The sequence below is a fragment of the Triticum aestivum genome, chromosome 2D, assembly GCF_018294505.1.
Source record: "Triticum aestivum cultivar Chinese Spring chromosome 2D, IWGSC CS RefSeq v2.1, whole genome shotgun sequence".
NCBI classification, from domain to species: Eukaryota; Viridiplantae; Streptophyta; class Magnoliopsida; order Poales; family Poaceae; genus Triticum; species Triticum aestivum.
The window spans coordinates 488682785-488706033 of record NC_057799.1 but is presented as its reverse complement, the minus strand read 5'-3'; the positions used below and the strand labels follow the sequence as shown (position 1 = coordinate 488706033).

The following is a 23249-nucleotide window of genomic DNA, read 5'->3' as shown; positions in this document are numbered from 1 at the left end:
CCTGGCGAAAATTGGCCTTTAGTACCGGTTGGTGGCTCCAACCGGTACTAATGGCCCCTCCTATATATATGGCACTTACGAAAAATGCAGTTTCATCGACCACCACTTCTTCTCCAACTATTTCGCGCGACATCGCCGCCGCCGCCGCGCCGCCGCCCATCGCGCGCCGCCCTCGCAGGCCCCGCCGCCCTCGCCGCCCCGCCGCGCGCCGTCGCCCCCGCCGCCCGTCGTCGCCGTCTCCCCCGCCGCCCGTCGCCGCCGCCCCGTACTACGTCGCCGTCTCGATCGCGCCGTCCCCGTTGCATCGCCGTCTCGCGCTGCCGCCCGTACGCCGCCGCCCCCCGCTCGTACACACACACATATACACACACATACACACACACACACACATTGTTTTTACTTATTTTTTGTTTTCTGTTGTTTAGATTAATGTTAGATAAATTACGTAGATAAGAATGTTATAATGTTAATGTTAGATGAATTATATGGAAAAGATGTTAAATATTAATGTCAATTTTAGATGAATTAGCTAGATATTAATTAGGTATATATATGAGATTTGAACTAGTTGAATTAATATAACTAGTTTATTTTTAGTATGAAAATTAATAGAACAAGTTTATTTTTAGTAAGAAAATTTAGGTATATGAGATTATTTGAACTAGTTGAATTAATATAGCTAGTTTATTTTTAGTAAATGCTTAGTTGAACTAGTTGAATTAGTCGAACTAGTTTATTTTTAGTAAGAAAATTTAGGTATATGAGATTTGATGATCTAATTAAAATATTACTATATATATAGCTACTTTATATATTTTAGTAAGAAAATTAATAGAACTAGTTTATTTTTAGTAAATTTTTAGTTGAATTAATAGAACTAGTTTATTTTTAGTAAGAAAATTTAGATATCTGAGATTTGATGATCTAATTAAAATATTACTATATAGAACTAGCTACTTTACTTTAGTAAGAAAATTAATAGAACAAGTTTATTTTTATTAAATGCTTAGTTGAATTAGTTGAATTAATAGAACTAGTTGAACTAATAGAAGTAGTTGAATTAGTTGAATTAATAGAACTAGTAAGTGTTTAATGTTTCACCTATATGAACATAGGAAATATCGTCTGACGATGAAAAATATTTCATTAAGTGTGAATACTGTGAAGACTAGCGCGGCCTGTGCGACAGAAATTTCCTTGTTGATGATAGGCGCTTCAGCATCAAGCTGGATGAGACCTTGGAAGTGGATACAGTAAGTCACAACGACAAGTCTTTTTTCGTAATTAAGCATGACTTATATATGCTTCATTTGCTTCAACTTATAATTTTAAATTTTCACTATTCTACTAGCGCATCCCCTGCCATGCAAGAATTTTTGTCTTGGATAAGATAGGTTTCAGTGCTATGGAATCTATGGAGGTAAAGAGAGTTTACCTGAAGACCGAGCATGGTTATACTTTCAACGTCAAATTATACAATGCAGACACGTACACCTATTTTGAATGCAAAACTTGGCAAGCACTATGCAAGGCTTATGCATTTGAGCCTGATATGGTTATCACCTTTGATATTCGTCCGGAAGATGATATTGAAGGTAATAGAGACATCTGGGTCGATGTGCAGACGCCTCCAGTTCTACCATTATGTGATTTTCTCAACCATATTTATGTCTTTGATATTGTTTATTCAAAAATAGTTGACAACTAATTTCTATTGACAGCTTATTTCCATTCAAGCAAACATGTCCGGCGCTTGGTAGACAGGACCTACTACTGTCCCGGAGCTGAACTAAACTGCGAGGAGATAAGTCATTATGTTTCATGGCTTGAGGATCTTCATACTGTTAAGACAAAAAAAAATTCCTACACTTAGAAATGTTAGTACTCAAAACGTGCGACCAATAGTGATCGTATTGAACTACGGTCATATCTATTTACGAAAGATGGTAAGATTTTTACTATTTGTCCTCAGTCCATCTTTTGCATACATTATTTTTTTGCTAAACTTTCATTGCTAAGTATATTAATTACTATACGATGTTCTTCAACAGGGACTCCCGATGACAGTTGTGCCTCAGTGGATCGAGACTAAAGGTCACATGTCAATGGTTAGCTTACGGCCAAGATATCCTACATTGCACATGAGCGCATTCAGGATTTCTAAAAGCGATGAATGCTTAATAGTGAAAGATTGGAGCAAAATTGTTAACGATCCCAACAGAGAAGTACTAGGGGGCAGCAATGAGAAGCGCAGCCCACGATTAGGAGACAGGTTCATCTGCATGCTCCGGTATGATGAATCAGGAGAGCTATACATGTTCTATGCTATTTTACCTGAGAGAGAGCAGCAGGAGTGATTTAGCTACTTCATGCTCTTAGTACTTTTGTCCTCTCATGTTCGTGTTCTTCGTCCTGAACTTAATCTCAAAGGGTGATTTGCTTTTGTGGTGTTATGAACGCTTATAATATGATGACCATATTGAACTCGATGATATCTTTGCTTCTGGTACAAGTGAATGTTTTTTCTTTAAGCTAGTGTTGGTGCTGATTAGATAGCGGTAATGACTATGATGATTAAATAGTGGTAATGACGACTATGATGATTTTTAGCTAGCTAATTTACTGTTGTTGATGATATGATGCAAGAGTTTTTATATTAATATGATGATGATGATGAGTTATTATATCATTTATAAAAGAAACCGCAGATTAGTTTCAGCTGGATGGATCCTAGCTAAGTGATCAAGTATATGCCATATCCATATTATACTTGATCACTTAATTATAGGTGATCAAGTATAATATGGATATGGCATATACTTGATCACTTAGCTAGGATCCACATGCATCCAGTCAAAACTAATCTGCGGTACTTTCATCTAATGATTTAACAACTAAAATGATCACTAAATTAAATTAAAAACACAAAATTAAAGGAAAAATGAAAAATAATACCAAAACACACCCAAACATTTAGTATCGGTTGGTGTTACCAACCGATACTAATGTCCTGCACGCACCCGGGCCTGGCTCGTGCCACATGGTGGCACTTTAGCGCCGGCTCGTGATGAACCGATACTAAAGGAGGGGGAGGCCTTTAGTCTCCACTTTTTAGTGCCGGTTGCAGAACCGGCACTAAAGGCCCTTACAAACCGGCGCTAAAGCCCGATTCTGCACTAGTGGCCATGGATTCATCGAACTTATATCCAAGTGCATCCGGACGGTGTCGTACAGGTTTAAAATCAACTCTTCCTATACCGAGTCGATCGTTCCGAGCAAGGGCCTCAGACAGGGGGACCTAATCTCCCCATATCTTTTCCTTCTCTGTGCCGAGGGGTTCTCAGCATTCAAGCGGAGAGCTCCGGAAGGTTGAAGGGAATTAGGATTACGCCCAGCGCCCCGACCGTGACCCATTTACTATTCGCTGACGATTCTCTGCTCCTGTTTGAGGCAACAGAAGAGGGTGCGGCTGAGATTAATCAAATCCTGGCTGTTTATGAGGCGGGCTCCGGACAGATGATCAATAGGGACAAATCCTCAATTATGTTCAGTAGAAACACAAAGTCTGCGGTGAAGGCGACTGTTATGCAAGTTCTCCAGCTCCAGAATGAAACAACCAATGGCAAATACCTGGGGCTGCCGTTATATGTTGGGAGATCAGTCAAGCAATGCTTTGAGTACATCAAGGATAGGCTGTGGGCACGCATTCAAGGCTGGCTGGAGCGCTTTCTCTCGATGCAAGGAAAGGAGATTCTGGTAAAATCTGTGGCACAAGCTATCTCGGCGTATGCAATGGGCTGTTTTGACCTGACGAAGGGCCTGTGTGAGGAGCTAAGCAACATGATCTGTCGATACTGATGGTCTCAGCAAAAGGATGGACGTAAGATGCACTGGGTTGGATGGGAAAGAATGATGCTCCCCAAGGAGGAAGGAGGGCTGGGGTTCAAAAATCTGTATTCGTTCAATTTGGCCATGTTGTCCAGGCAGGCATGGAGACTCATCCAGAACCCAGAGTCCCAGACTCCCTCTGTGCTCATGTGCTACGTGCGAAGTATTACCCTGACGGTGACCTCCTCTCTGCGGTTCCCCGTGCAGGTATGAGCTACACGATGCGGAGCATACTTCGGGGTCTGGAGATTATCAAGGAGGGCTATATCTGGAGGGTAGGGTCTGGCGAGAACATCAAAATCTGGTCCGATCCATGGCTACCCCGCGATACCTCGAGGCGTCCCCTGTCAACCCAAGGACATAACCTTCTGACCCGTGTGTCTGAACTTCTTGATCCAGCGACCAATTCATGGGATGAAGCTCTGGTCCGGCAAACCTCTGTGCAGGAGGACGCAAATCTAATCCTGACCATTCCCGTTTTCGAACACTATGAGGATTTCATTGCCTGGCATTACGACACTAAGGGGCTTTTCTCTGTCAGATCAGCTTACCGGGTTCACAGGAGCATGAGCAGCAGTGGTAACTCTGAGGTGCAGGCCGGGAGCATGGCCGGTTCAAACTGGCGGGGCGCCGTCTGGTCCAAACTCTGGAAGATCACATGCCCGGGTAAAGTTCATCATTTCATGTGGAGGTTCGGCCATAATAGCCACCCGCTGCATATGAACATTGCGAGGCGTGGAGTTGAGCTTGATACCCGCTGTGCCGTGTGTCGGCGCCTGTTCGAGGACGGGGCCCATTTCTTCTTCAAGTGCAAAGGTATCAAACCAGTATGGAGAGAGTTGGGTCTGGAGCAGGTCCGACTGGATTTGTTGAATGCCACTACGCCTCTGCATGTGCTGGAGATGGTCGCCCTTCCCAACAAGACCAAGCTATGGGTCATCTGCCTGCTTTGGATATGGTGGTCCGAGCGAAATCGTATCAGCATGGGGAGAGGAGGATGGCAGTGTCAGAATTCGCCAGCTAGGTCCACATAAGAACCGCGGAATGGCTCCAATTTCATGTCACCGATTCGAAACCCCGGTTGCAAGTGCAGTGCAAGTGGTCACCGCCACCCCCGGATTGGGTTAACATCAATCTGGATGCAGCTTTCAACGCTCAGAGTGGTTCGGGTGGCTGGGGTTGCATAGCGAGAGACTCGGTAGGGGATGTCATCTTCGCATGAGCTGGCCCTATCTCCCGTGTTTCTGATGCGATCCATGCTGAAGCGACCGCACTGTTAAAGGCCATCGCCCTGGCGGAGAGCCACAGAACGGGTCGGGTCATATTCACAACGGACTGCCTACTGTTGAAGCAAGCGGTGGACTCAGGTGCATCGGATCGCAGCCGGCTGGGTTGTCTTTTCAGGGAAGCAAAATTCCTTCTCCAACTGGGCTTCATTGAGTGTACGGTCTGGTTTCAAAGTCGTAACTGTAATAAGCCTGCTCACTTGCTGGCGAGTCTTGGGTCTAGGTTGGTTCTAGGTGGTGACCGCATGTGGATCACCAACCTGCCTCCTGATGTAAGGTGTGCTGTGGCTGACGATTTTGTCACCACTTGTTAATGGAATGCATGGTGTTCCTGCTCAAAAAAAAAAGAACATCTTGAAACGTGTTCTTCCGTTCATCATGCTCTTATTTTTACATTCCCAAATCCTTCATCATTTGTACTTTGTTTACTTTATTTTGTATAGCCCCTGAGTAATTTAGTCACACTATTTAGGCACAGAAAAGCACTTATTTTGTAGCAAATAATACATTTGTTGTCCACCAATAGCCTCACTGCCCGTTATGATATATATTCACAAATGAAGAAAGTAAAGAAAAAACAAAAGAACTGCTACCCTACACTGTATACAATCAAACTATTGAGGCAAACATTGGTTGCCGGCCTACTTATGATGAGTCTGGATATGGACGGATGTAGGCTGAATTCAGCTCCCAGATCTTGATCGATTTTGCGGTGACGTTAACATTCGTAGCGTTGTTGAAGAGGAAAACTCTGGCAGAGTCGTAGATGGCCTTCGTAGGGTACACGCGCGATGTGATGCATGTCCTCCCGCCCTGCGCAAAGCTCTCCACGATGGAATGATCAACCTATCGCAAAAATCCACGGACAAAATCAGTTATATAACTGATGAGTCAAAGACCAATCAATCATAATATGTCTTCTGAATTTCCTTTAAGAAACGTACCAGTATTCTCACTGACAGATCTTCTCCGGTGAGTACAGGGACGGAGCTACCGTAAACGGCCTTGACGAGATCGTTCGCCCTCGATGACCTGACGACGTTCAAGATCGTGCAGATTAAGGTCGATGTAATTAGGAACGCGTGCAGATTAAGATCGATGCGTGCATACCTGAAGGCGTCTTGGCAGAAGTGCGTGCTGAGCTTCCCGTCCGCGCCCCTGACCAGGTAGAAGTAGACGGCGGTTTGCTCCGACAGGCTGTCGTCGGCCACCACGAGCAGCCCGAACGGGCCGAGCAAGCCCCGCCCCGCCGCGCCGGCGCTCGCGCTGCAGTTGTACGGCGCCTCCGCCCCCGCCGCCACGCTCCCGGCAGCCGCCGCGCCCGCCTGCACCTGGAAGACCGCCTCGATGTCCAACTGCACCAGGTCCGACTGTCAACGTTGGTGCTCTGAAAACGATCTAGAACGAAGAGATGCAGTACAGAGGGCCTGCAACTCACCTGTGTTGCTCTGCCGACGTCCAAGGGCACGACGGAGCCGGGCTGCAGGTCGAGGCCGTCGAAGCGCTTGCCGCGCATTCGGAGGTTCTCCACCTCCACCACCGGCCACTGGAGCAGGTTGCTGCCCGTCTTGGTGTCCATGAGAACCGTCCTCGGGATCGACTGCGCGTTCGAGTATGTGGTTAATCACCGTGCTTTACGTGCTGGCAATGCCTGTATTGCGGTACTACGACATATGAAAGGCAAAACTAGGGTGACTCTGACCGAAGAGAACCGACAGAACATTCTGTGGAGAGATGGTAAAACCAGGTAGTCCCTCCATCCAAAATAAGTGTCTCAATTTTGTAGTTTGTACTAACCTTAGTACACAGTTATATTAAGGTTAAGACACTTATTTTGGGACGGAGGACAATTGTTATAAGGAAGAAAGAATCTGATTGCGCCATTAATATTTTCTTTTTCATAAATGTATATGCAAATGTGTCCAGCAGTGTATGTTTCAGTCCTTGATGCCAGTGTGCATATATGTATGCACGTATATCTCTGACATCTGAACAAGACAGTGCCTATAGTTGGTTGAATCTGAACAAAGAAGGCCAACTATTTTGTTTCCTTCTCTAAAAAAACAACTTTTTCCCTTTTTCATCCAAATTCATTAAGAGGAATATATCGTGAAATAATTTAAGAATTTTTTCTGTGATGAAACACAGGGGTATTTTTACACCTAAACTATGAAATAGGGAAATTTTGTCAAAATATTAAAGGACCCTCTTATCTGGCGAATGTTCGCTGGGAGGGGGTGGCATCTGCAAACATCTTAAAGACAGTTTTAGTTGTTCGGGGTTGACAGTTTGTTCAGAACAACATGACAGTTTCTTCAGAACAACATGGCAGTTTCCGGGAAGAAGGAAATTTTGAGCAAAAAAGAGCAGAACTAGCATCGCTTAATCTCGCGTCGCAACTAAAACCGCCAGCCAACAACGTTTGTTTGGCATCACCTTCGCAGCGAACGTCAACCAGATAGCATTACCGATATTAAACCCAAGGCGGAAATTGGGTCATCACACGTGATGGTAGTTTTTTTTTTTTAAAGAAGACTGTACTCGGTGAGATTTGCAAGTCATTCCTATCACTAGAAAGCATTATCCGCCTGGAAATGGAAAAGTAAAAAGAAATAAAGGAGCGGCAAAGGACCTTTTGGTTAGTGCATCTGAAGGAGTTTTCGCTGACTAATCTCGATCACTATGAACACGCCTTCTTAATCTAAAGGAAACCTTGAACATTTCCTTTTGAATTTTAAACTCAAAGTCCTTCGGCGTCAAGTAAAACCCAACTTAAGTACCCAGCCAAGGCACGTTACACCTGCGACTTGGAGCCTTTGACTCCTCCGGCGACAAGTTGCTTGAAACAATCGGAGAGAAGTCGCGGTCATCACCAGGAAATGATTGCTAGTTCGCTCACGGCACATTGCAGACAAATTGAATTTCGCGCCAGTCTATTGGACGCTTGCAGATCTATCTGGGCCCTCTCGACAGTTGGTTTGTTTTAATTTTATATGAAGCAGGCAAGGGAGACGTGCAGCTGGTCGTTTTGGATAAATGGATGTGGGCCCGTGGGCCCACACACGGATTTGATTTGTTTTCTATGTACATGCACCTCGTGGCCGGCCTGTGGAAGTCAATGGTTTAAGGAGTAATTAAGAAGTATTCGTTGCAAAGAACCCTTCATCTTCCCAGATCACGACAAGTGGCGCACATGCAGCGCGCCACTTGTCGCAACCGGGGACTTTTTCCTTTTTTCGTAGATTCGTTTATTCAAAACGTTTTATCTCTTAAACCGTGCGTCCAAATCTCAAACCATTTTCACCGTTGGATTCGTCGCGTCGAGATCTTCAAAACTAGATAATAGGTTTTGACGAACTTTTTTTTCACGAAAAAACCGGACAAAAAACGAAACCGGGAGCACGGTTTTTTCCCTTTCCGAAAGAGGCACGCCCGTGCCTTTCGCGAAATCACAACCGCGCCTCTCGTGGAAGCAAAACCGTGACTCTCGTGGAAAGAAAAAAAACAGAAAACGCGTTTTTTCCCTTTCCGAAAGAGGCACGCCCGTGACTCTCGCGAAAGCACAACCGTGCCTCTGGCAAAAGCAAAACCGTGACTCTCGCGAAAGAAAAAAACAGAAAACGCGTATTTTTTCCCTTTCCGAGAGGCACGACCGTGACTCTCGCAAAAGCACAACCGTACCTCTCGCGGAAGCAAAACCGTGACTCTCGCGAAAGGAAAAAAAACAGAAAACACGTTTTGTTTTTCCCTTTCCGAGAGGCACGGCCGTGAGTCCCACGGAAGCACAACCGTGCCTCTCGCGGAAGTAAAACCGTGACTCTCGCGAAAGAAAAAAACAGAAAACGCGTTTTTTTTCGTTTCCGAAAGGCACGGCCGTGACTCTCGCTAAAGCACAACCGTGCCTCTCGAAAAAAAAATGACTTTTCACGAAAGAAAAAAAAGTAAACGCGTTTTTTCGCACAAAACGCTAAGGAAGACCGGGGAAAAACCAAAACCAAGAAAAAAACCGTTTAAAAAACCAAAAACGCGTGCGAAAAAATTATAAAAAAAACAAAATCTGAAGGGAGCGTCCAGAGCGCGACACGTGGCGAATGGCTAAAAGCGCGCCAAGTGGCGCTGATCGTTGCGAGGCTCCCGAAGGAGCGCTCGTTAACTAGTTGCGTACAGTAAGGAGGCCTAGTCACTTGTGCATGGATCAGGCCAGAGACTGGCTCTAGCATTTCAAATAGTTTTTTTCGTAAATAAAAAGGATTTCAAATAGGAGTAGTTCAGACAGAGACAGAACAACGTGCTGTAAGTACGTAGCACGGAACGCCGTTGCCACGTTTCGAGTTCTATTGTTGAGTTCCTTGTCAGGAAACAATCAGAAGAGACCAATGTTGAGTGAGTTGGTTACCTGGAGGGACGCCCAGCCCTTGAGGACGTCGGCGCGCTCGCTGTCGGACTCGCCGATCCACCCCCACAGCACGCGCCGCCGCCCCACGGGGTCGTAGAACGTCTTGGACGCGTAGAACTTGCCGTAGTCGTACCGGAGCCCGATCCCGACGTCGATCGCCGCGTCGTCCGGCGCCCACCGGTCGGTCGCGGGGTCGTAGGTGCCGATCGCGTAGTAGTCGTTCCGGTCGTCGTCGAGGCTGGCCTTGAGCACGTGCTTCACGCCGGGCCCCGGCGCGGCGGAGGTGTCGAGCCCCACGCCGGCGGCCAGCTCGGCGGACACCGGGTAGAAGTCCACGCACTCCCACATCCCGGTGCCCTGCACGACGTGCAGCAGCGTGGGCAGCAGGTCGTAGTGCACGAAGTCCTCCGTACTGTACACCAGCGCCAGCCCGGCGTGCTCCTGGTTCTTGGACCCGATGGCGATCCGCCAGGCCTTGTCGGCGGGGTTGAGCCACGCCGTCGTCGGGTCGCGGAAGTCCGTGAGCCCGACGCCCGGCGGCGGCACCAGGACCGGGTTCGCCTCCGACTTGGCCCAGCGGCGCAGCAGCGGGTCCGACGGGTCCGCCGGCTCGGCCAGGAGCTGCACCTGCACGCCGTCCTCCGTGGACCCGGTGTAGAGCATCATGATCCGGCCGTCCGGGAGCTGCGTCGCCGAGCCGGTCCAGACGCCGTTGATGTCGTACCAGTGGTCGGGCACCATGGCCAGCGGCAGGTGGAGCCAGTGGACGAGGTCGCGCGACACGGCGTGGCCCCACGTGATGTTCCCCCACACCGCCCCGTCCGGGTTCCACTGGTAGAAGAGGTGATACCATCCCTTGTAATACAGTGGACCTGCCAGACCAGTCGGTGCGCGTGAATGTCACAACTCAGCAACAATTAAGACATGAAAGCTAGTACGTACTTCCTCGGTCCTATAATGTAAGACGTTTTTTGATACTGACATTTTCTAACACAAGTGTAGTGTTTAAAAATATTTTACATTATGGGACGGAGGGAGTAGATGCCACGATCATTGGGTCGTGCATTGATAGGGTGGTCTAGCCAGAAACGCTGGAACCATAAAGCATGCTTTCACAGCATGCATGTGCATGCCTGGATTGATCGGCCGGCGGCAACAACTTACCGTTGGGATCTGAAGAGGTCGATCGGAACCCACAAGACGTCCGTGACAAAAACGCAAGACCAAGTTAGCAAAGTGGAAATGTTTGTATGAGAGACGTACGTATCCAAGTTTCAGCGTATTGAATTTGACAGAAGAATGGCGATGGCGACGTATCTACCGTTCATCCAATTCTTCTGGGGCTGGAAATGGAACGCCGTGCGCTGCCACGCTAGCATCGCGTTGGTCCAGTCGTAGGCGCCGCCGCCGAGGAGCGCCGGGGCGGTGGACTTCTCCGACACGCCCTGCACGACGCCGCGGGAGGCAGCCACCTCCACGACGCGGCCCGCAGCCGCGACCTGGTCTCCCGGCGCGGCGGCCTGGCCGCCGCCATGCCCTTGTCGGTAGACGACGAGCCCGGCGAGCGCGAGAAGGAGCACGGTCCACGCGATGGCCGGGAGAACGGTCGACGGCCGCTTCTGCCGTGCCGGAGGACGCTGACCCTTAAGGCTGGTCTCCGGAAGCAGCGGCGCGTTCGCGCTCTGGGCGCCGTCGTGGACGCCGCCGTCCACGGTCGCCGGGACGGCCGGGATCATGGCTGTGCGCTAGCTAGCTAGGCTTGATCGAGCTAATGGTAGAGGAGACGCATCCAGGCGCGGCGATCGAGCACCTTATGCTTTGTGTTTCACGGGAAAAGTATGAGCTACTGGATCGGTCGAGAGAGCAGAAGGAGCGCCGGAGCCGGGCGATATTTATAGACAGCGGAGCCTTGTATGGAAGAGACAGGTGGTGCAGTGTGGCGATGATCTTCTCTTTCTGAGCCCTTTGTTTGGGAAGGAAACATCGCTGCCGGAGGAGGCGGGAAAGAAAAGGAAGGAAACGGCTGCCTCTTGTGTCGAGACGTACGCTGGGTGAACGGGGTCTATGGGGCCGGTCATCATGCACCGGCTATCCGAGGCGATAGGAGGAGGACGGGTCAGCGACCAGGAGCCGATTCGTGTGGGTCATAGAATTAACCTGGCGCCTTTGCATGTACGTACTACTAAGCGCATCTCCAATAGCCGCGCTAAACAAACGCCGCACGGTAAATTTGGCTAGTTTAGCACGCGTAATCCGGCGGGTGGCTCCAGTGGGCGCGTATAACCGCGCGCGCGGTATAAGGAGTTGGGCGCGCGGTCGGATTTGCTATCTCGCGCGGTGTATTTGGGGCGCCTGCTTCCGCACGCGGCACACTCGAGCGCTCGCGCTGCACTCTCTCTTCTCCGCCTCCTACGCCCCGCGCGCGCCGGCGCCGGCGAACTGCACCCCATGGACGCACGCGCCGGCACCCCGCTCACCCCATCCTATAGCCGTGACCCCTCCACCGCCGCCGCCGCCGCCGCAAACCCTAGCCCGGGTGGCGTTGGCCTCGCCTCCGCCGGAGCTCCTCCGACCATCGGCCTCGCGCGCGGCCTCTTCATGCCGCCGCGGATGACCTCGGCGGCGGGTGGCGTCGCGCCGGCGCCGGCCCGAGCCGCCGCCCCCTCCTCAAAGCTCCCCAATGCGGCGCGGCCAAAGAAGGGCCAGGCATCGGCGAAGAAAAACAAGGCGGCGGACCCAACAATATAGATAGCTTATTTGCATTGTTCAAAAAACTTTGTAGTCTCAATGATGATGCATACATGTCAACGACGGGTGTTGGCTCCAACAATTCGCATTGGTCTCAAACCAATGACATGCATTTCGAAGACCATGAGTTCGAGGTGGACGAGGAGGGTGAGGGCATTGTCGACGCACCGAAAGGAAGAGCGGGCAATTACACCAACGCCAATGACATCTTACTATGCAATACTTGGTTGCAAGTGTCGAGGGATCCATCCGTTGGAGGTGATCAAAGTAGAGATGCTTATTGGGGGCGGATGAAAAAACACTTTGATGTTCACAACGTGAGTGGAATTGACCGCTCCGAAAGATCACTTCGGTCCCGATGGTCGACAATCAACTCGGATTGTCAAAGGTGGGCGGCCTGTCAAAAGGCGGTTGACAAGTTGAACCCAAGTGGCACAAATGAGGACGATAGAGTAAGTGGCATTTCATACATGTTCATCATACTTGTTGTTGGTGTTAACTTGCTTTGTTTTCATGTAGTACAACATTGCGCAAAACTTGTTCAAAGAAGAGGAGAGGACCTGACGATCGTGCTCTTTCTGCATGAGGTTGTCGTGCTATGCAATCAGAGCCAATCTCGATGCATGTTGTCACGAGGGCGAGAACACTGTGGAGTACACCGTGCCTGTAAGTTCTCCATTATACTACTCTCTCTGTAAATTAATATAAGAGCGTTTAGAACACTGAAGTAGTGATCTAAACGCTCTTACATTAGTTTACGGAGGGAGTATTAGCTTATTCATCACCTTGTATGCGGTTTTCACTGGGGAGTTGGGGGCTCATTTCACGTAAGCATGCATCAGGACCAACTTGTTTGGAAAGATTTTATTTCAAACATACTCTTCTAAACGCAACGAGATTAGAGATTGTTAAGATGCTACAAAGAACATAATATTGCCATGGGCATATCATCTCCTCAGCCCCCTCCGAGGCGATAAGGGACCTACCCCCCCCCCCCCCCCCCCCCCACCACCACCACCACCACCACCACACACACACACATGCATGAGCATGATGAATAATGTCCCCTCAAGCCTTTCTGTCTCAGCGGTGCCATCTGTTGGGCATCAATGACTTCATGCTGTAATTTCCCGCTAGCCATCTCTTTCTTTGCTATTGGGTCATCTGCCATCGTCGTCGTCAAGTTCACGAGTCCTCTTGTGACGACGTGAGAGTGGAGGCTTGACTCTTGGATCAGTCACTCTTTCAGCGGTGACATTTTTATCTTCAGGGAGCTGGTCCGGCAGGATCGTGGCCTTGACGACTTCTGGCCTAAGATCATCAACAACAACAGCCTGGATCTGGCGATGGGGAGGCTTGTGGTGATGGGTCATTGGCCCGTTTAGGAAGAATAAGATAGTCATCCACAGTGAGTTTGATTGAAAAAAAGTAGGGGTATATGTATTGTTGGTTTATATAATAGACCCGAGTGTTTTCCCGAATTGAAAAGATTAAGACACTATAAAACATGTTCTCCTATAACTTTACGAAAAACATGACCATCACCATGTCCAGAGCTTTAATACCAAGATACATGTAAATATGACATATAAAGGTGAATCTTCTTGTTTACGTGTGTATATAGTCGACTCTTAAGGATGGTATACTATATGACCATCCTATTTGTTGCATCTTAATGTTTGAGCCGAACAACATAAGCGAGAGGGAGGATGTCAAAGATGCGAGGGCGACCAAGCCATCGTCGAGAGAAGGAAGAACATGCTCCTTCCTTCCAAGAGATAAGTGAAGGAAGAAGCATGCGAGGTCGAGGAATCCAATGCCAAGGTCCAGGACGCGGAGCGATTGGACAGCTCGAAGCTTTGGACTTTACCTTTATACTCGTGTGTCATGCCCCGGGACATCCTAGAGTTCAACCTGGAACTCGAGGCTTTATCTCTCGTTTCACTTCTCGACGCCCCGGAGATAAGTCCAGAGATGGTCCTAAACTCCAATCCTTTGGAACACCGAACTTGTCATAGACCTCCAGCCTTTCCTGCAGCATGAGATTGGGTTGGGCCCATGTAACTTCACCCACCAAGAACCACTTCATGGAGAACATATATAAATTGTATCTGGGTCCAGGTTTAGGGTTAGCAAAGCATCTGGATTAAAAACAAAAAAGTGATGTGCGCATCCTATCATCCCTTTGAGATCCAAGGCCTCCTTATGGAAATGTATCCAAGACCATATTTTGGTGGTGAGGTACACGACCTCCATTCCCTAGGGATCAACCTTCGATTGGCTGAGTAATCAAGTGTCGCCAGAGTGATTTTGTTGCGGAGTACAGATCAGAGGCTTGTATAAGTATAACCATGATACTTGTTGTTGATTTCATGTTTCGCCACAAAGGCTTCATTAGTTATCCTTTCCCTCTTCACGTTCTTTAGTTTGTAATCCCCTCCGTCTCCAATTCGTTAAGACCAGCCATCCCTAGCTAGCCGGAATCCGATGCATCAGAATATCTCACTTCAGTTCATGAGAATGAAAACAAGATTGATTTCTCGCACGTGGCACAAAAGGCACAACCACATCAACAAACCATCCAATAAGCAAACACAAAATTTTAAAAAATGCAATATACATTTGGGTCGGAACTTCGAAGTGATGGGGTTGCCTTCGCACAGCCTAATCCTATATCATATATGTGTGGGGTTGCCTTGGAAGAGTGATCCCCACTACTTCTACTTATCTTAACATGTGTGCTCCCACATCATCAAAATTGTTGTAGCCGTTAGATTTACTAACTCGGTCCACTAGCATCCGTCCGATGTATGCATGACATGCAACATGTGTTAGGGCATTCTAAGTGAGTTTTAAATCACATTGCTTCCACATCAACATGCCTAAGAAATGACCCACCACAACATGCAACCATGAATATGAAAAACCCTCGAGATGCAAACATGCATGAAATTTCCATTATATTATGCTAGATATTTTACAACTATAAAATAATAAAACACAATAAATCATCTATATTTTCAGGTTTAGTTGTCCTATTATTACTTCAAATATTGATGTTCCATACAAGTAAATTGCATTGTAATGTATTGCAAAACATTCCAGCAACAACGTGTGGTCTATCATCTAGTTTCATTAAGTAATTACAACTACTAGCTTTTTAATCAAACACTCTAACTTCACAAATTGATTAGATAATGTACTGCATATCAAAGAAACTAACACAATATGTATGAATAAAACAAATCATTGATGAAACTAAAAATTACATCCAATCTTTTGCAATTGTCTTCTCTGGCTTCACATTCTGCGTCACGGCATTCATACAAATCTCCTATGAAGGAAAAGTAGAAGACCAAAATCGACACAAACTAGAATAGCCTCGAAGGAGAGTGGCGTTTTGGCACATGGGAGCGCGCGCTCCTGGTTTTTAAAAGTTTTAAACATATTTGAAATGTCAAAAAATTCCAAACAAAAACTTGGTGCGTACATCTCGATATTGTCCGGGCTCATAAAGTCGTTTCGTGGAAAACCGGCAACTTATGTGTCGCGTGTGAAAAAGACAATATTTGGTGTTAAAAAATGCTTTTCACAAGACATTATTTTGTCTTTTTACACAAGCCATAAAAAATGTTGGTTTTCTCCGAAACTTGAGGTGCACGCATATAATGTCGAGATGTATGCGCCAAATTTCTGTTTGAAATTTTTTTCACACTTTAAAATATATTTTTCGCGTGCAGGAGCGCGCGATCCCAGGAGCATCAACAGATTTCCAAGCCTCGGAAGGTTTTGAAGATCCGCCAGCCCCTAATAGCAAAAATCTAAGACGTTGAATGCACTTTGGTTGGCAACATAGCCCTTCTAAGGTAGACCATCAAACAACTACTTTGTGTTTCTAACGTCTAGGAAAAGACATGAAAACAAAAGGCTAGAAAACTGAAAATACATTGATACAAAATTGACACACAATCGCCGCCAACACCATCAAAGACAGGTTAAAGCCCCATACAACAATTCAATGGATTAAGAGTTGGCGATCACAAGGACCAATATCACAAGCTCCCCATGTCGATGGGTGACTACATCAGTCGTGGCAACCAATTTAGGATATAATACGGTCATGTGACTCATACAGTACGACGTTGTCATCATGAGTTCGTTGACAAAGACGTAAAAATCTAACATAGAAAGGATTCTCCAAAACAGTAATCCGTGGTTCCTCTTAAGGTGCCAAAATGTGTCGTCGGCGGATGTAACTAAAGTCTAAACTCGCCAGCTGCTAGGGTTTTCCTCCACGTGAGTGGTGCAGATACGGAGCATGCAATATGCAGTTTATTGCATCGTGTGGCAACCATTGTTCTACACTTAATAGACACACTAGCATGCGGAAGGCGTGGCGGCACGCTGCGCCCAAGTATGAGCCCGTTGTTGGCTAAATTGCAACTTAATTTGTTGGTTGCTCATGTTTACTTTCTGTTGTTAAGTTTTACTAAGTAGTGCGGGAAGATTACAAATTGTCGAAAAGAGTACAAATTGTTGGGTCGATTATAGAAGCTGGTGACATACATACAAAGATGTACGTAGGAGTACAATGTAGCGAACATTGGACTAAAAGGTTATACACTTCATAAAGTGAAATTAACCAAATTCTCTAGGTTGATAGTTGTCCGTGCATCCTATCCTCCTGCGATTGCTCCCTTCCACTAATCCACTTTGTTCATGATGCCGAATGCCAAAAAGTATTATAGATGTCAATTAACTGAATGTTATCTATCGTTCATTCCCCTTTTATAAGGCACCCTTAACAACACAATGAAAACATGAATTCCATTAGCTTAGCACACTATAGATACATTTGATTTATTCTGTAAAAGCAAATAGAATTACTCAGTGTACTAAAAAAGGAGAGCCGAAGGCTTTGAATATACAGAAGATAATGCAAAAGCAATTCACTAACCTCAACCAAAGCTGGCATGCCAAGTACTTCCCACATTTTCAGCATTCACTTGATATGGCGATCAGGTAACATGGTAACAATTAGTAGAACATTATATGCTCCTTTGGACCATGCATTTTAAAGCCGCCAAGCATCGATGATGAACTCTTTGTACAGAAGAGGACACTATGTTCAGAACAACATATCATGAACCTTCCTCTCATTTAAAATTCCATGTTCAGAAGATGAGATTGTGAGCCCTTTTTTGCATTTGAATTATAACATATGGCCAAGTATACAGTACCTTTACTACATTGTGCATAGCCTCAAGTAGTCAAAACTTCTCTGGTTACATGTTATAAAGGTATTCTTTGTTGTATGTGGGAATGAAATGTACCTCGCATACTCATCCCAATCCTTAACGAAATGGAGCTCGCTTATTCATCCCCATCTTTATTCAACCAGACCCTCCAAAATAAAAAATCCTTGAAGTAGTAAAGTGGGAAAAATTGATGCTTCGGAAGAGCCTCTAGTTTTGACTCAAATTAGTGCTTAGCTGGTCAACAATGGAAAAGATGTGAGCATTGCCCTTTATCAACCTCGCATGGCTAAAAATAGTAGTGCCATATTTCTTTCTTACTATGTTGGAGCATGCATTTTGTTGTCCCTTCCTCCTGACAAATTATGTTATTGAAACTAGAGTTCAGAGTCAGAATGTACATACTAATTATCTGAACTCTCGTCCTCCTGACAAATTGTGTGATTGAAACTGGAGTTCAGAGTCAAGATGTAGAAACTAATTATTCAAACTCCCACTGAACAATTGCGTCAGCATAAAACATAGAGCAAGGTACGAAGTATTTTTAGTGCAATGGGTAATAATCTCTATCATCTATGTTATAATTCCAAACCGAGTGACCAATTTGAAAGGATTTCGCAGGATTTTCCCCTCATATATGTCTATCACGAGTTTGCTCATGGACTTTCATTGATGCAATATTTGACAATATTTTTAAGATGACACAACCATTATGTTAGTCCAACAACCTTTGTAAGCTAACTATAAACTATCAATATTATTCCATAAGGGATAATCATCAAATTAAACATGTGTGCATCCCTTCTTTCTTAAGAAAGCAACATTTTTAAAATATATCCTACAAAATCTGAAAACTTGCAGCCTCTGAAAATGGCCAAACATCACTTGCAGCAAAACACATAGGAAGTAGGGGCGCAGGTCCCCGCGATAAAAAAAAGTCGCATGTGGTCGAATAGGAGGAAGTGGTTACTGGAGTTGAAGTCGAGGACACGACAATTGCGATGTAGTGGAGGTGGTCGACAAGGTGGAAGTGGGCGAGGCAAGGAGCTGGAGCCAGGGAGTCAGGGAGAGACGACCGAGGTAGGGTGGCGAGATAGGTGAAATCGGCGGGGGTCGACGGACGGCGAGGTTGACAACTTTGTGGTGCTGGCTCCCATGGCCAGCTGGGAGAGGCATTGGCATAGAGAGCATGATGGTGAGGTTGGGTGTGACGCCATGATGATCTGCAACCCATCCCAAGGAATCCATGCCGGCGGCCGCTGGCTCCCATAGCTAGCTAGGGTGGGCGTGGTGGAGTCAGCAAGGTCGAGGGCATGCGGTGCTCTGCTGCCATTCGGAGAAGCGGGGTGTCGTTCGACGCCCACGGGAGGGTCGACGCTTCTAATGCATAGGAAGGGGTGGATCTGAACCGAGAAGATGAAGAAGAGAAGAACACATGGTTGTGCCAGATCGATGCGAGAGGATAAAGCGACTGCGTGGGACCTGCACAGTTTCTGGAGTCAATAAGAAACACCTAGTCTAGTCTAAACCAATAAAACAATTAGTGCGCTATAGCAAAATAGCGCCGCCTTTAAAATACACTATTAGCGAGAAGCGGAGAAATTATACACATATTTATTTAGTAAGACATTGCTCAAAACGCTACAACGTGCTATTAGCGGTGCTATAGTGTGCTATTTTTTCAGTGTTCTAACCACACTACAAAACTGGGAGTGAATCATATTTTTAAAAACAAGAGTGAGTCAGAGGAAGAACCACATGTCAATTATGTACACAAAATTATCTAGTGCGGCATTGCTCTGAACGCTAGATCGTGCTATTTTTTCAGTGGTTTAACACAGTACAAACCGGGAGTGAACTGTGTTAAAAAAACCAAGAGTGAATCGGAGAGAAAACGCTAGAGCATGCGATTAGCAGTGCTATAGTGATCTAAACACAGTACAAAACTAGGAGTGAACTATGTTAAAAACAAAGAGTGGATTGGAGGGAAAACGCTAGGGCATGCGATTAGTAGTGCTATAATGTGCTATTTTTTCAGTGGTCTAAACACACTACAAAACTGAAAGTGAACTGTGTTAAAAAATCAAGGGTGGGCAAAAGAAAAAACCAGACACATATATACGGAATTATCTAGCAAGACATTGCTCAGAACGCTAGAGCACTGGTAGAGAATAGGCCTTTAGTCCCGGTTCGCAAAGGCCATTAATCTCGGCTGTGCAATTGGTACTAAATATGCGCGACTAAAGGCCCCCCCTTTAGTCGCGCCTCTTACGAACCGCGACTAAAGGCCCGTCCACGTGGGCGCCAGGAGTCCGTCGGGGCGGAGGACCTTTAGTCCCGGTTCTCGTGGCTAACCGGGACTAAAGGCCTCCTCCGCAGGTTTAGTCCCGGTTCTCGTGGCTAACCGGGACTAAAGGCCTCCTCCGCAGGTTTAGGGTTTTAGCCCCCCTAAACCTGGTTTTTTGCGAAATTTTTTAATTTTTTTTATTTTTCAAATTTCTGAATTGTTTTAACCTCTAATCTCTAATCACCACCCCTCATCACTGCTCAACTTATCCTCTAATCTCTAATCACCCCTCATCATTCCAAATCATCTAACTTCCCGGACGGTCACCCATCCTCTCACTACTCCAGCCTGAGCACGCTTAACTTCCGGGTTCTATTCTCCCTCGTTTCCAAGTCTGCACTTGTTGTTTTCCTAACAATAGTAGGATGTCAATTCTATTAACCCTCAGGAATTTAGCTTGAGCATGAAGTGACACATTTCACTATTTGAGTTTGAAACTATTGTTTTAAAAAACAATAATTATTTAGTAACACTAATATTTCTGGAATAATTAGTTTGACCATTGTTTGACCACAGTTTGACCAGATTTGACCAAAATTTTAAAAAAACTGAAATAATTATTTAGTAACACTAATATTCTAGAATAATTAGTTTGACCATTGTTTGACCACAGTTTGACCACAATTTGAATTTTTTTGAATTTTTTTGCCTCTCCAGATCTTAAAAGCCCCGTATCTTTTTTTCTGTTAGGTTTTTGAGGATTTTGAAAATGTTTAACGGGGCGGATGTAACTTTTCGAGTAGATGATTTTTCATATAAAAAACTTTTTCATCCGAGTTCGTATGCAAAAGTTATGCCCATTTTAAGAAATTCCAGAGAGATTTTGCAAATAAAGTCGAAATTCATATTTGTTAATTTTCCCAACAACTAGACCACATATCACATGAGAAACTTATTTTATTTTATTTTTTTGACATTTCCACCATTTTCTTTTGGTTTTTCTAAAACTGAAAAGGCGGTCCGGGGGGGGGTAGAGTTTGATGGGCCCTTTAGTACCGGTTCGTGCCGTGAACCGGTACTAATGCCTCAAATCCCATTAGTACCGGTTGGTGGCACCAACCGGGACTAAAGGACTAACCTTTAGTCCCGGTTGGTCTGGCCAACCGCGACTAAAGGCCTTCGGGCCAGCCTGAGGACCGAGCGCGCTGGCCCCTCCCGTCCGCCAGCTGTCGACCGAGCGCACTAGGCCCAGATAGTTGGTCGCGGGTCTCCTCCCGAACCGCGACTAAAGACCCCTTTGGTCGCGGTTCGATTATTTTGGGGACTAATGGGGGCGTATGGAAGCCTCTTTTTCTACTAGTCGAGCGTGTTATTAGCGGTGTATAGAATGCTATTTTCAGTGGTCGAAATATGGTATAAAACTGAAAATAAACTGTGTTAAGAAAAAGAATTAACTGGCCTGGCACGTGTCGCTCAGCGAAGAGCTCACAGCTAGCACGGTAAACACAATTCCTCGATACCATTTTTTTTTGCGGGGTATCTCCTTGATACTCATTGTTGCCTTGTTGGATGTGTTAGTTCATTGATTTGAGTTATCTAAGACTAGGAATAGAGTTCACTGTTCATCATGTAATGATTTTGTAATTTTGTATTCCCCGTACGTGGTGTACACGATGAGATATAGAAGGAAGCAAGCTATGTTTGACAAGTCACAAAAAATGATGGTCTAAATATTTAGATTAAACAACGTTTCACTATCATTTTCTGGAAACAACTGGCGTACCGTTTGATAGCTGTTCGTACAAGACTTTCTGCTAGGATTTTTTTTTAACTCCTGCTAGGATTTCCCCCAATACTGAGACGCTGATCGACCAGTTTTGTGTCGTGACTCTTCCGATCCAACAAAACAAAACGGACCTAGCAACAACTTTTTTTTCAAGAAAACTTCCAATCTATTTATCTTTAATCATGACGCTACAACAAACACAAGAAATGATAAAAATTACATTCAGATTCGTAGACCATCTAGCGAAGACTACAAGTACTGAAGCGAGCCGAAGACGCGCCGCCGTCATTGCCCCTCACTCGTCGAAGCCGGACAAAATTTGTTGTAGTAGACGACCAGGAAGTCGTCATGCTAAGGCCCCATAGGACCAGCGCAGCAGAATAGCAACCGCCGCCGATGAAGAGTACCGTCAGAAGGATCCAACCTGAAAACACATGAGCGTAGACGAACTACGACCAGGTCCGAGCAAATCTATCAAGGACAGATCCGCCGAAGACACACCTCCACACGCCCACCGATGGTGCTAGACACACCATCAGGACAGGGGCTAAACGGGAAGAACCTTATTCCATCCTCAGGGAGCTGTCCCCGTCTCATCTTCCTGAGCAGGACATAACCCTAACAAAACGCAAATAAATAATTAAAAACAGAGCCCTCCCGTCTGCAAGGGACAAGATCCACCACACCGCCCTGGCTCTATGACCACCAGAGACGAGACGGATCGCCGGCGGCGCCGGCGAGAGACAGGGCAACCCTAGACTTTTCTTGGGGACGCTTGGGTCCTGTATCCGTATCCGTTACCAAGCAACAACTTTGTGTATTGCAAATAAGCAAGCACAATTTGAAAGTACAGTTTTCTTTGCAGGGTTGAATTTTCTTAAAAGGATCTGATCTGTTATAAAAGTTCATCAAAAGTATATTCCAAATGATAAGTGTCACACGTGTGACACGAAGTAACACCGCCCTATCGTTTTTTACAACTGAAATTGCCATCCGAAAAACTGAAACATACCATCCAAACTAAAAGTTGTCATGCTTCACAATTAAAGTTGCCATCCTCAGGTAACTAAACTTGCCATCAAAAAACGTCAGGACGAAATTGCTTCATTCCACACATTTGACACTTATCAGGGTCCTACAACCCAAACATAATAAAATTTACATCGAGATTCCAAGACGACTAACTACTGCCGCCAGAACGATGACAGCCGCTATCGTCGCTCCCTTACATGAGCTGGTTTGATCTTGTCGATGACAGCCGGAAGGTTTTCGTGCATGTGCCCCTAAGGACCAGCGCCCTGGAGCCGCGGTCGTGCCCCTTGAAACCTTGCATAGATATGAAGCATCTGACACCAAATCTCGGCACATGAGAAGATGCCCTAACATCACCGCCCCAAGGAGATAGTAAGAATCTACGCCGAAGCTCCATTGAGTACGCCCAAATGGATAAACTCGAGGAGGATCGAAACCCGGAAGACAAACTCGAAGAAGAAGTGCCGCCATCCGCTCGAGCACCGCACCTGTGAGGACTAAAAAACTCTAATCTGAACTACTAACCGGAGTGAAGGCACCGGGATTCTCCTCCCTGTCACCGGTCGCCGGA

General features: G+C 46.2%; 1 protein-coding gene across 1 annotated transcript; it reads right to left on the bottom strand.

Moving 5' to 3' along the window:
* Positions 1–5580: 5580 nt before the first annotated feature.
* LOC123054030 (beta-fructofuranosidase 1) lies at positions 5581–11543 on the bottom strand. Its single transcript, XM_044477677.1, has 7 exons — positions 10892–11543; positions 10735–10743; positions 9571–10442; positions 6613–6774; positions 6285–6529; positions 6119–6206; positions 5581–6020 (listed from the first exon to the last, which is right to left on the bottom strand). The coding sequence occupies exons 1-7, from the start codon at positions 11304–11306 to the stop codon at positions 5820–5822; spliced, it is 1992 nt and encodes a 663-aa protein (XP_044333612.1). The 5' UTR covers positions 11307–11543; the 3' UTR covers positions 5581–5819.
* Positions 11544–23249: the final 11706 nt, after the last annotated feature.